At 36.5% G+C, this 15000-nt stretch overlaps 1 protein-coding gene across 1 annotated transcript in view; it reads left to right on the top strand.

Annotated features, from left to right (window-relative positions):
- The window catches only part of LOC125645948 (uncharacterized), a 61477-nt gene that overhangs the window by 42699 nt on the left and 3778 nt on the right, over window positions 1-15000 (top strand). Inside the window, exons 13-18 of the mRNA XM_048871969.2 lie at window positions 1581-1694; window positions 7121-7216; window positions 7375-7563; window positions 7676-7730; window positions 7848-7983; window positions 8135-8292. Coding sequence (XP_048727926.2) covers window positions 1581-1694; window positions 7121-7216; window positions 7375-7563; window positions 7676-7730; window positions 7848-7983; window positions 8135-8292 — 748 coding nt within the window. The remainder of the gene's footprint in view (window positions 1-1580; window positions 1695-7120; window positions 7217-7374; window positions 7564-7675; window positions 7731-7847; window positions 7984-8134; window positions 8293-15000) is intronic.

Raw genomic sequence — 15000 nt, forward strand, 5'->3', positions numbered from 1 at the left:
TTGTGAAACTTACATAACATGATCACATCCAAAAGGTCAAGGTCACTTTGTCACTAAATGCCATAGATTTGAGCTTGTCTGGTCTCTAACTTTCATACTACTTGTGCGTCTTTGTCAGACTTGCATATTTTGATCACATCCAAAAGAGGAAGGTTCCTATTTATTTTGAGGTCAAAAGGTCAAGGTCTCTTTTTCACTATATACTGTAGATTTGAGCTTGCCTCTAACTTTTATACATGTACTTGCTGGTGCATGTTTATCAGACTTCAAATCCTGATGACATTCAAGATTCATGTTGCTTTTGAAATCCAAAGGTCAAGGTCATTATCACACTAAATACCTAATGCGGCCATTCAAAGCTTCATATTTATAAACTATATTAAATACGTGTATGTTTTTACTTCGTGAATGCAAGCGTGCATAATTTTCCAAACTGAAACTCGGCCATATGCATCTTTGATGCGTTTTAGCGATTTTTGTGGTTTATTATACTGACAAAATGCACGGTCTGGTTTTTAACATCAACAAAATACTGCTTAAAATTGTATATATACATTTAATCAATGTCAGCAAGTCGATTAGTACCACACATCACAAAATCCTTTGTTCATGTGTATCTTTAAAGCATGTAAACCAAGAATACACACAGAAAGACTTGCAAACCTTAATTACATTGTATGCTATTGCAATTCACAGGATTCTGCATGTGTGGGTTTGTGTGTGTGTTTAACACTGAGCTTGTAGACACCCTACAATTCACAGGATTCTGCATAGACACAGGATTCTGCATGTGTGGGTTAGTGTGTGTGTGTGTGTGTAACACTGAGCTTGTAGACACCCTACAAGCCACATTTTTTTTGCTCAATTGAAATGATACTTCATAAGTAGCTTTGTTATCAAAAGAGGGATAACCCTATGATTGTGGGGTCAAAAGGTCAAGGTCACTATAGGACTTCATAGAAAAAGCTTTTAGACACTCTTTGCGAGGGGATATGCGTTGCAGAGCTCATGTTTGATTAATCCTTATCTTTAAAAGTGATAGATTTCTGTTGGATTTAGCCAATCAAAGCTTTCTATATGACCAGATAACGTAGCAATTATATTCATCATTGACCATATTGAAAGGGAAAAACCCACTGAGGATAGTCGTCACTGGGGGAAAATAGGCACCATAAATAAAGAAAATCTTTTCATCAGCAGCTGGACAGAAATGTGTTAACAAGCTTCTTCGGATGAAGTAGAGACTAAGAGATTGATGTAAGATACCAAACTGAAATTATCTTGCAATACTCTCAGAATGTATGTATTATATATGACATAGGATACATTGTTTGAAAAAAATAATGTCTAATAGATTTTTTATTTGACAGAAGTTGAACTTGGATTTCAAAACTACTATTGGCTTTTTTGATGGCCAGGATGACAAAAATTTGCCAAGAGAAAAAAAGCAACAACATAAAATGTCAGGAGAAAAATCTGCCAAATATTTCTAATGCCAAAACGACCTACTGTATATAGAGTATACTAGAAACTGCTTGTAGGTTATTTACTCTGTTACATGTAGTTTGGTTTGCTTTCAGTTACTTCCCCTGAAGGTTTGAAAGACTGGAACCCAATGCTAGAGGATTTCATGGATGTCAGGAATTCCTACAAAGTAGATGTGGATGATGCTGGAGTGGCAACAGTGGGCATTAGTAAGTATTTAGATGTCCTCTTTGGGTATTAATCAGAGCTGAGGTGACCACATTAGAAAGTATTTAGATGTCTTCTTTGGGTGTCAATCAGGGCTGAGGTGACCACATTAGTTAGTATTTAGATATCCTCTTTGGGTATTAATCAGGGCTGAGGTAACCACATTAATTAGTATTTAGATGTCCTCTTTGGGTTTTAATCAGGGCTGAGGTGACCACATTAGTTAGTATTTAGATGTCTTCTTTGGGTGTTAATCAGGGCTGAGGTAACCACATTAGTAAGTATTTAGATGTCATCTTTGGGTGTTAATCAGGGCTGAGGTAACCACATTAGTTAGTATTTAGATGTCCTCTTTGGGTGTTAATCAGGGCTGAGGTAACCACATTAGTAAGTATTTAGATGTCCTCTTTGGGTGTTAATCAGCGCTAAGATGACTACATTATGCACTAATATTAAGATGGCCTCAGTGGAAGCTGGTACAACAGTTATGTAGACATTGAATTATACAGCAGGTAGCCATGATTGACATTAACTACATTTTAAGCACCTTGCGTAACTGTATGGCTGGTACTGTATGTGCACTTAGTGAAGCGTATTTAAAATTCTGCTCTAAGCTAATGCACTATGTGATGTAATCATGATTAAGTGCATCTTCTGTCTTTGATAATGAATAGGGAATTTTTAGAGCCAGCATGAATTAATGTTCTTGTTTCACTGCCAAAGGCTATTAACTTGCTAAACTAAGTACATGTATAGCATTGTAACCCAGTGATGTTGCACATCATGTTGGAAAGAAATGCTGGCATTTTCTACTTTTTGCAAGTACCTGCATGGGGGTCTTTTTTTATGAATGCCTATTACAATGTTTTTTTATGGCTAGGAAGTTAAAGTATGCAATATTGAACCACATGAAAGGTGAAGATATTGAACAGTGATCAATCTCTTAACTCCTATAATGAATACAAAATAGAGAGTTGGGCAAACACAGACCCCTGGATATACCAGAGGTGGGATCGGGTGTTTAGGAGGAGTAAGCATTCCCTGTCAACCGATCACACCCACCGTAAGCCCAATATTTCGATCAGGTAAACGGAGTAATCAGTAGTCAAAATCGGTTTGCCAAGAACAGCCTAAAAACAGTATGAAACACGGCATACAACATTTGACCCAATGATAGGTTGTATTGGCAAACTAGATCATTATAATGACCATAGAATTTGCGAAATGCTGACTCTAAACGAGACTGTTGAAATCCCAGTAACATAATAATAATGAATTAAATTTATATAGCACATTATATAAAACAAATTGCTCTAGGGCGCTTTACAAGGATAGCGGTGAGGAAAGCAATAATAATAAAAAAAAAAAAACAAATGGAATTAAATGATAGTATGACATCAAATCTTACATTTATAAAGTTATCAAAATAAAACATTATTATTAAGATCGATAGTACAATGCTAAGTGTCTAAAAAGTACTCTAAAATGTTAAGTCAAAAGCTAAAACACTATTGGCATAAATGTTCTAGGGAAAAGTAATAAATACACATAAAGAACAGTATCACATTAAAAGCAGGACGAAATAGGTGGGTCTTTAAACAGTCGAGTTTCTTCACATTCCACCGACGCGGTGGCCGAGAGGTTAGAGCGTTCGCCCCGCATGCGGAAGGCCAGGGTTCGAATCCCGGCCGCGACAAACCTAAGTCGTTAAAACAGGAAGTGACAGTTCCATCGCCAAATGCTCGGCATCAGGTGTGAATGTCACGGGTCCTTGGAGATGACCTTAAAAACGGAAGACCCGTGTCACAGTAGTTGTGGCACGCTAAAGAACCCTCACTGCTCAATGGCCTTAAGCGCCGAGCATAGGCCTAAATTTGAAGCCTTTCACCGGTCTTGGTGACGTCTCCATATGAGTGAAAAATTCTCGAGCGAGACGTTAAGCAAGATACAATCAATCACATTTCTAAGTCCACATGGCAGACCGTTCCAGAGTGTCGCTGCCGCCATGTCAAACCTCTCTCCATAAGTCCTGTCTTGGTTACAGGGACTTTAACCAGGTCCCTGTAACCAGACAGGCTGATTCAGATCTTACTTGTTTGTCAGTAGCCTGCCTTAATTCAAAAACTGACTTGGAGATTATAACTTTTTTGAGCTTGTTTTCATACTCAAGCTCTGTGCTCTAAATCACACTCATAAGTGAAGGTTATAAAAATTTTATAAAATCATTCTCATACTCAAATGGAGTAGTCATACTCAAGATTTTTCGAGTATACTTTGGGGCTTGCTCACAGTTGTACTCAAAAGTTTTATAACCTGCAGGCCTGATCATATGCAGAACAATAATGGCTCTTGCATATCAAATCAATTGAGAGATATAAACACCATATATGTAGGTGATAATGGAATATTTCTATATAAAAATAAAAATTATGTTGTCATGTTTTTTATCCATGGCTTTGATTTACTTGTTTTAGGTACACTTGAAACAATTTAGAATTTCAACATCCTTGGTTTTACCTGCATTAGGGATGGGTATTGCCAAAAATAATTTATCGCAATATATACTAGCGGAGAAAAGAAACTGTTTAATTTTTCTATATATATTGTTTATACATGTATTTATAAAATCTAAACAATCGATAAAGGTGATGTTTTTGAACAATGTCGGATATTACCCGACTCAGATGCATGGACTTTTTCATGGTAATAGTGAACACATTTTGTTTATTGAAGTGTTCGTACGCACGAGTTTTACTGGCCAATACTGTTTAGAGTAAGAAGTGTAAAAGATTTATTTGGACACTATTTGTTAAGGAAAGCACTTAAGTTTCGGAAAAAAATTACCCTTCTGTCATGCCACGACTCGGCGAAAACCAACGTAATCGTGCTGTTGGGATGCTTCAAGATGGAATGGTACAAAATATCATAGTAAGACACTTTGGAGTTCATCAGAACACCATCCAGTCATTTTGGAGACATTTCCAACAATCTGGTAACACTCAGGATCGACCACGTTCTGGGCGTCCTCGTGTGACGTCGCGTTGACAGGACAACCACATTAGACTTGTGCACCTGATAAATCGTTGCAGACAGCAAGTTTGACTGCTCGTAGCATTCCTGGACTTCGACCAATCAGTCCAAGAACTGTGCATAATCGTCTGCGCGAGCACAACATCAGACCAAGACATCCAACGGTGCGCCCAATATTGCTTCAGTGTCATCGTATCGCTAGACTAGCGTGGTGCAGATGACATCTGTGATTCAGAGTACAGGACTTGCCAATATTCTGTTCACTGATGAATCCAGATTTCATTTGGATAGAAGTGACGGCCGTTGTACAGTGTATCGTCGCGTTGGGGAGCGGTACCAGGACGCTTGTGTTGTGCAACGCTGACAATTCGGTGGAGGTAGCATTATGGTGTGGAGTGGAATAACAGCACGTGGAAGGACCCCTCTACAAATTGTCAATGGACATCTCACTGGCGTACACTATCAAGACGAAATGTGATACCCTTCATACAGAGACAGCAAAATCACATCACTCTACAGTAAGACAACGCAAGGCCACATGTTGCATGTGTAGTCAGGGACTTTTTTGTTCAACAGAATATCAATGTCTTGCCTTGACCAGCTGTTTCCCCCGATTTATTGCCGATCGAGCACGTCTGGGATGAAATGGAACGACGTCTACGCCGTTTACCAAATCAGCTAGTGACATTGGCTGATTTAGGCCAGGCTTTAACCAACATCTGGAACAACATCCCTCAAGTATTTCTGAACACTTTAGTGGCATCAATGAGGCGCCGTTGTCAAGTATGCACGAATGCAAATGGTGGTCACACGCGTTATTAACTTCGTTAATTCAAGTTCGAATACCAGTGTCTTTCGAGTGTGCTGAAATTGACGTTATTCGACGTTAACATAAATGGATTATGAAATGTTGTAACGAATACATTTGTTAACAGACTAGTATTACAAAAAATAAAATTTGTTCATTGTTATTTTTATTATTTTTTTGATATATTAAATAATGCAGTTTCTTTTTTCCTCTAGTATAGATATATATCACAAATTTTTTTCACAATATCATGATAATATTGCGATATTTTTTATACATTCTGTTTTACTCAATTCTCTGTTATTTCTATTACTGCTTTTTTAGTAAAGTGCAAAAGAAGCCAAATTCTGTTTACTTTAAACATTTTCTTTACAAAGTTCAAAACTGGGGACCAACACCTTGAGGTTGAAATTACGGAATATTCTCACAAGTGGATACTACATGTGGATACCATGCAATATTTAACAGGGTCTGCATCCATAAGTATAAACTTATAGAAAATGTATTTTCTTTAAGTAACTGTAAGAAAACAAATGACCAAAAAATCAGATCAATTTATAATCCAATGACTCGCTACCTACTGTGACTAGAAATATAACGATTCCTCTGTGTTTAACCATATTCAGACGCCATCTTGTTATTTATTTTGTTACTTCCTGTAACAGTTTATTTAAAATCTTAATGCATAAACGTAATTTTTCAGGAATTTACATGTCAAAAAACCCCTGTTTTTTTCATTGCCATATCATGATGTGTATCGTGGGACAAAGTATCACGATAAATCGATACACCAGTAAAAATCACACATCCCTAACCTGCATATAGAATGTTGTCATGTCAACAGACTGCTTTACAGAAGAATATATAAGCCATTGAAATAATGTTGAAGCGATACTTTGATATATGCCAGATGTTAATTTTGTGTTTTCCATTCACACGTACGGTAGAGGTGTCTGCTGTATTACAAATCAAGATTGAAAATTTTGAGACATTGATGTACATACTGTTTGTGTATCTGTATTAGCAGTATTTGCATCTTTTACCTATATGCATGTGTTAAAATTTGTAAACACACAGCAATATAAGCAGTGACTTTGATTCAGACATTATGCACAGGAAACTTGTCTACTCCAGGCATGCTAGATACTGGAAGAATCTTCCTGTTAAATGAGACCTGGAATGCAAAGAACATATTCAAATCATGCATCAAATCACAGCCAATTTGGACTTTAAAATCCCTTACTTAATTGCAAACAAAACTGACACTATCTTTTTTCCAAATAACAAGTTTCTTGAAGATTTTAGTAACTGTTAAAAAGATAGTAACAAAAACCCATCATATTTTTCATAGATATTTTTAGCATGCATCAAATCAAAGCCAAATGGGATTCTAAAACCTCTTATTTGCAAACAAAACACCCTTTTTATCATTCTATTACAAAATCACCAAAAAATGATGTAAAAATGATTCAGAGTATGTGCAGAAATATTATGCTTTATACAAGGTACATAAACAAGCCATAAAATTTTCATGTAATGAGCTGAAGTTTTCTATACATTAAACACTGAAGTTTTCTGTATGTTAAACAGAGGTCCAGGATGAGAAGAAGATTTGCAAGTACTACCAGAAGAATAAGTGTTGGCGAGGGGATAGGTGTCCATATCGCCATGTCATCGTACCTGAAGGTAGGATATCAAATTTAAAAAGTTCTACAACAGTAATGATGTATGAGAGACATCTGTTGAATAGTTCAGCTGTTAAAAACTCTTACTGATTCAAAAAACTAGATCATGTGATCAAATACACTAGCCTAAGGATACAGAAGACATGACTATTTCAACAGGTGCCCTGACAGGGGATGTAGACTATGTGTACGGGGATGTGATGGAAGAGTATCACCAGGACAGCCTACCGGACCCGGGGACCTGGATCGCCTGCGAAGTGTCCACCATCATAAACCCCGCCCACTTCTACATAGTCCTACCTTTTGGGAAAGAGCCCCTTGCCTCTTTAGAACCAGCCAAAAAAGAAGGTAGTTATGTTCTGATAGCAGATGATTTTATGTTGGGTCAAGCCAGAAGCATATTAACATAGTTTTTGATGGTACAGATATACATTTACTTTGTACCTTGATGATATTACAGAGGGTTACAGCAGTTTTCACCAGGAGACTTTAGAGGACCTGATGGCTAGCTTACAGTAAGCATTAATTCAGTTTGTAGATGTATCAATTGATTAGTACATGCAGTAATGAAACACATCCAAGTTACAGACTGTATAATATAAAACCCGGATTGCTCGGTGCTCTGTTGGTAGGGAGTTTTATGGTGGCAAGCATTTTGAGGGGAGTTATGTGGATTACGCACCCGGTGAGATGGTTGTAGCACGGTACAGTGTGGATCTGCAGTGGTGCAGAGCTCGCGTCATCAGCTCGGGGGACAGGAAAGTAGAGGTCAGAATCGGATTATAATCAACTGTAAACCATTATCAGCTTGGTTGACTGGAATATAAAAGAGCCCTATTCTCTCTGAGCAAATCTTCAAAGCCTGAGCTTAAGCCTATATCATAAGTCTGATTGTGATCAATATTGTTTTGTCCTTAAGGTGTTTTATGTGGACTTTGGAAACAAAGAGTTTGTTTTGGATACCTCCATTCGTAACATAGATCCTCAGTTCCTCCACCTGCCCTTCCAAGCGCTGGAGTGCTTCCTTGTGGACATCGAACCGGTCGGGGGAACAGACAGATTTACACCAGAAGCTAAGTATGTACACATTGATTAACAAATCATCAGTTTAGAGCTATTCCAGCAAAAATCATGTGGAGAGGAGAATTGCAGCCAGAATTCTCCTGCGCTGCTCTAAAAGTTTAATTGGAATGTTGTCTATGTTTTCTTTCTCTAGAACAAGGAAGAGATAGTGAAAGTGCTTTTCATTCAATAACTTTATTATTATTCAATCATATGAGAATTTTTTTTATACATCATCACCTTTTCTCGACATTAGTCCATACCTGTGTTATACTGTGTGATTCTTAAATCTTTTAATGTACATGCTTTAATTTGTGTTAAAATTTTCAATCTTTTGTCTCTAAAATCATTCAGTTTATTGTCTTGTCTATTTTGTGTATAATGTTTTTAGGTCACCAGAGTAAACTCAGGTGACCTATTGCAATCGGTCACTGTCAGTCATCAAGTGTAAACAATTGAATATTTTTAACTTCACTGTGAAGTGAATTCTTTTCAAATTTGATATGAAGCATCTTTGGAACAACGCCAGGTTACATGAATTGTGAATTTCAGGACTGTTGCACCCCCAGGACCTTAACTGCAAATCCGATACCGAAAAAAGTTATTACTAAATTATAATATAACTTAATTATACTTAGGCTTTGAGGTACAAAAAAGTTTGGACGTAGCCATTTCCATGAATAACTACATGTAAAATGTAACTTTTCTGGACTTATAGCCATTTTCATATATAATTAAAGTGTATCTTCTCTGGACTTGGCCATTTTCAAGCATATCCAGTATATATGTAGCAGTTTTGGGACTCTGTCTTTTGGAGGGTGGGGTTACCAATACTTTTTATGCCACCGAGATTAAAGATCAGGGCATATTGTTTTTATCCTGTCTGTAATTCTGTTTGAAACTTTAACCTTGCTAATAACTTTTGAACAGTAAGTGCTAGAGCTTTGATATTTCACATGAAAATTCCTTGTGGCAAGACCTTTCCGTGGGTACTTAACCTTTTGACCTTGGCATTTGACCTACTTTTAAAAAAATTGACATTGGTCATAGCTTCTAAATGGTAAATATTAAAGCTTTCATATTGCACATGAGTGTTTCTTGTGACAAGATCTTTCTACTGGTCCTTGTGACCTTGGCCGTCTTTGGAATTGGCCATTATCTGGGGCATTTGTGTTTCAGAAACACATTTTGTTCACTAGTATTCAGGTGAGCGATAAGGCCTGTGGAAGTATTGATACTTTTTCACTAGTATTCAGGTGACCGATAAGGCCTGTGGGAGTAGTGATACTTTTTCACTAGTATTCAGGTGACCGATAAGGCCTGTGGGCCTTTTGTTACTGATCCAGGTTGGGTCCAAGCGGTAATAATTATACGCTTGAGTGGTGTGTAAATGGTACCACCGCTTCAAGAGATCGAGATTCCAAAACTATACAATATGCTTTACCGGATCCAAATTTCACTTCCAGAGATCAAGAACTTCGAGAGTAAATTTGCTTTTAATAGTTTAAAAAAGGAAAAAATTGGAATCATGATTTCACTTTGAGAGATCAAAGTTTCCCTATATATTCGCATGTAAAACTTAGATCCCATATTGTGGCCCTACCCTACCCCCATGGGATATGATTTAGATCCCATATTGTAGCCCTATCCTACCCCCGTGGGATATGATGGAGCCACAAGTATTTTTATGTTCCCCAAACAAAGTTTGGGAACATATTGTTTTTACTCTGTTTCTTATTAAGGTCTTCCGTCTCCTGCGGAAGACCTTACTATTATTGTTCGCGTTCTTCTTCTTCATTATTAAGGTCTTCCGTCTCCTGCGGAAGACCTTACTATTATTGTTCGCGTTCTTCTTCTTCATTATTATTATTTTTATTATTATTATTATTATTATTATTATTATTATTTTCCTTGGTAGTACACGCGTTTTTCTCAGCCATTTCTCGATCGATTTTCACGAAATTTTCAGGAAAGATTTCGTTTGGTGACGAGACTTTGCTTGCAAAATTTCGTGCTTGACGTCACTTCCGGTCAGGAGTTATCTCTCTTTTAGTGACCTTTTGAAGGGCCTTGTTGTCCACGCATCTCCTCCGTTAGTTTTGAAGCTAGAGTCTTGAAATTTCTACACAAGATAGAGTAAACATTTTAGAAGATTTGTGGGGGATTCGATTTTACCGCAGGCGATTTGCCTAAACGCTCGCCTGGACCTGAAAAAATGGATGCCAAAATGTTTCGCCGATTTCGGCGATTTTTGACCTTTGATCTCCAATATCTTTTTTCTTGCAAATATTTTGTTAAGACATGTAGAACAAAAGTTGTGCACATTTACGAGATCTTTTCGAAAATATCAAGATTTAGGGGCTAGCCCCTTAAATTAGGGATCTAGAAGGGCTCAAAGTCTAGATCAAATATCTCAAAAATCGTTAATATTTTGGTATAAGTCAAAGAACAAAAAATGTTCATCTCTACAATCCAAATCTATTCATATAAAAATTTAGGTCATATGTTACGTAATAAGGGATTTTAAGGGCCAAAACCATAAATTTTTTACCCCTTGTATCTCGAAAACGACAAATATTTTGAAAAGCAATAAAGAACAAAACTGGTTCAGAATGATGATCTGAACAATATGCATATTTCGTTTTTACCCTATGTGGCCCCGTTAGGGAGCTACAGTTTGGCCCCTAAAAATTACTTCTAGAAATAACTCGAGAACGGTAAAGAATTTCTAAATACTTGTTGAACAAAAAATGTTTGAAATGTCATGACCTTTCTTACGATATCAAGCAAAAGGGGCTGACCCTTTAAATTAGGGGCCCAGAAGGGTCCAAAGGTTTATGAGAATATCTCAGAAACTATTAATATTTTGTAATAAGTCATTGAAGCGGAAATGTTCATCTAAACGAGCTTGTTCTTATCAAATCAAAAAGTAGGTCATATGTTACGTAATAAGGGATTTTAAGGGCCAAAATCATAAATAATTGACGCCTCATATCTTGAAAACGACAAATATTTTGAAAAGCATTATTGAACAAAAGTTGTTCAGAATGATAATCTAAACAATATGTACATTTCGTTTTTTCCCTATGTGGCCCCGTTAGGGAGCTACAGTTTGGCCCCTAAATATTTCTTGTAGAGATAATTCGAGAACGGTAAAGAATTTCTAAATACTTGTTGAGCAAAAAATGTTTAAAATGACAAGGCCTTTCTTACGATATCAAGCAAAACGGGCTGGCCCTTTAAATTAGGGGTTCAGAAGGGTCCAAATGTTTTTGAGAATATCTCAGAAACTATTAATATTTTATAATAAGTTGTAGAAGCGGAAATGTTCATCTCAACGAGCTTGATCTTATCAAATCAAAAAGTAGGTCATATGTTACGTAATTAGAGATTTTAAGGGCCAAAATCGTAAATATTTGACGCCTCATATCTTTAAAACGACATATTTTTTGAAAAGCATTATTGAACAAAAGTTGTTCAATGTGTCATAACCTATCGATCAATATCAAAAAATGGGTCTGTGGGCCTCATGGCTCGCCTGTAGAGTCGATTTTTGTCGATATCAGTCGATTTCAAAAACTTGTAACTGGTAAATATTTTGTAAGGACATATTGAACAAAAGTTGTTCAGTTTATCGAGATCTATCGATTGATATCAAGAAATAGGCCTATGGTCCTAATGGCTCGCCTGTAGAGTCGATTTTTTGTCGATATCGGTCGATCTCAATAACTTTTTACAGGTAAATATTTTGTAAAGACATATAGAACTAAAGTTGTTGAGTCTATAGAGGGCTAACAAATGACATCAAGAAATAGGCCCGCGGGCCTTATGGCTCGCCTGGAGAGTCGAATTTCAAACGAATTTCACCGCAACTTTGCTTCAGAAGCTTATGATATGAAAAATTGATAATATCTAAAGTGTCTTAAAGTCGGAAACTAAATTGGGACTCATTTGTCTTTTTTTTTTTTTTTTAACTCCGAGTGCATCAACAAATCGGACGGAAGACCTACTCGTTGCTCGCAACGAGATCATGTCTAGTTATTATTATTATTATTATTATTATTATTTTCCTTGGTAGTACACGCGTTTTTCTCAGCCATTTCTCGATCGATTTTCACGAAATTTTCAGGAAAGATGTCTTTTGGTGACGAGACTTTGCTTGCAAAATTTCGTGCTTGACGTCACTTCCGGTCAGGAGTTATCTCTCTTTTAGTGACTTTTTGAAGGGCCTTGTTGTCCACGCATCTCCTCCGTTAGTTTTGAAGCTAGAGTCTTGAAATTTCTACACAAGATAGAGTAAACATTTTAGAAGATTTGTGGGGGATTCGATTTTACCGCAGGCGATTTGCCTAAACGCTCGCCTGGACCTGAAAAAATGGATGCCAAAATGTTTCGCCGATTTCGGCGATTTTTGACCTTTGATCTCCAATATCTTTTTTCTTGCAAATATTTTGTTAAGACATGTAGAACAAAAGTTGTGCACATTTACGAGATCTTTTTCGAAAATATCAAGATTTAGGGGCTAGCCCCTTAAATTAGGGATCTAGAAGGGCTCAAAGTCTAGATCAAATATCTCAAAAATCGTTAATATTTTGGTATAAGTCAAAGAACAAAAAATGTTCATCTCAACAATCCAAATCTATTCATATAAAAATTTAGGTCATATGTTACGTAATAAGGGATTTTAAGGGCCAAAACCATAAATTTTTTACCCCTTGTATCTCGAAAACGACAAATATTTTGAAAAGCAATAAAGAACAAAACTGGTTCAGAATGATGATCTGAACAATATGCATATTTCGTTTTTACCCTATGTGGCCCCGTTAGGGAGCTACAGTTTGGCCCCTAAAAATTACTTCTAGAAATAACTCGAGAACGGTAAAGAATTTCTAAATACTTGTTGAACAAAAAATGTTTGAAATGTCATGATCTTTCTTACGATATCAAGCAAAAGGGGCTGACCCTTTAAATTAGGGGCCCAGAAGGGTCCAAAGGTTTATGAGAATATCTCAGAAACTATTAATATTTTGTAATAAGTCATTGAAGCGGAAATGTTCATCTAAACGAGCTTGTTCTTATCAAATCAAAAAGTAGGTCATATGTTACGTAATAAGGGATTTTAAGGGCCAAAATCATAAATAATTGACGCCTCATATCTTGAAAACGACAAATATTTTGAAAAGCATTATTGAACAAAAGTTGTTCAGAATGATAATCTAAACAATATGTACATTTCGTTTTTTCCCTATGTGGCCCCGTTAGGGAGCTACAGTTTGGCCCCTAAATATTTCTTGTAGAGATAACTCGAGAACGGTAAAGAATTTCTAAATACTAGTTGAGCAAAAAATGTTTAAAATGACAAGGCCTTTCTTACGATATCAAGCAAAACGGGCTGGCCCTTTAAATTAGGGGTTCAGAAGGGTCCAAATGTTTTTGAGAATATCTCAGAAACTATTAATATTTTATAATAAGTTGTAGAAGCGGAAATGTTCATCTCAACGAGCTTGATCTTATCAAATCAAAAAGTAGGTCATATGTTACGTAATTAGAGATTTTAAGGGCCAAAATCGTAAATATTTGACGCCTCATATCTTTAAAACGACATATTTTTTGAAAAGCATTATTGAACAAATGTTGTTCAATGTGTCATAACCTATCGATCAATATCAAAAAATGGGTCTGTGGGCCTCATGGCTCGCCTGTAGAGTCGATTTTTGTCGATATCAGTCGATTTCAAAAACTTGTAACTGGTAAATATTTTGTAAGGACATATTGAACAAAAGTTGTTCAGTTTATCGAGATCTATCGATTGATATCAAGAAATAGGCCTATGGTCCTAATGGCTCGCCTGTAGAGTCGATTTTTTGTCGATATCGGTCGATCTCAATAACTTTTTACAGGTAAATATTTTGTAAAGACATATAGAACTAAAGTTGTTGAGTCTATAGAGGGCTAACAAATGACATCAAGAAATAGGCCCGCGGGCCTTATGGCTCGCCTGGAGAGTCGAATTTCAAACGAATTTCACCGCAACTTTGCTTCAGAAGCTTATGATATGAAAAATTGATTATATCTAAAGTGTCTTAAAGTCGGAAACTAAATTGGGACTCATTTGTCTTTTTTTTTTTTTTTTTTTTTAACTCCGAGTGCATCAACAAATCGGACGGAAGACCTACTCGTTGCTCGCAACGAGATCGTGTCTAGTTATTATTATTATTCTTTTTCTCCGGTACTTTTTTGTCCGGTAGTGTTCTCAGAAACTACAAAAGGGATCGATATGAAACTTTCCAGGATGATAGTATAGCGTTTGTAGATGTGCATAGTGATAGTCATTTTGTCTGCACGTGCATGCACGCGAGCGCACGTGCATTGCAATTTTGGTACAAAAAATGGAAAATCAGAATATTGAAGGAAGCGATATAAAACCTAAATAGGATGATAGTATATCATTTGTACATATGAAAAATAATAGTTATTTTGTGCGCACGCATGCGCGTGCACGCGCATTACAAAAATTGTACGCTAACTTTGGAATCAGTCTAACTTTTTTGTTGTTCATTGAAATGGCTTGAAATTCATATCATAGGTAGATATTGAGACCCTTAACTGATTTGCATGGTCAAAATTACCAATTTGCACGCGCATGCACGTGCGCTTCATTTTGATTGGATAATACTAAAACCTTTGTAACTATCTTATTTATGAAGCGAATGAGATGATATT

This window comes from Ostrea edulis, chromosome 6, assembly GCF_947568905.1.
Source record: "Ostrea edulis chromosome 6, xbOstEdul1.1, whole genome shotgun sequence".
NCBI classification, from domain to species: Eukaryota; Metazoa; Mollusca; class Bivalvia; order Ostreida; family Ostreidae; genus Ostrea; species Ostrea edulis.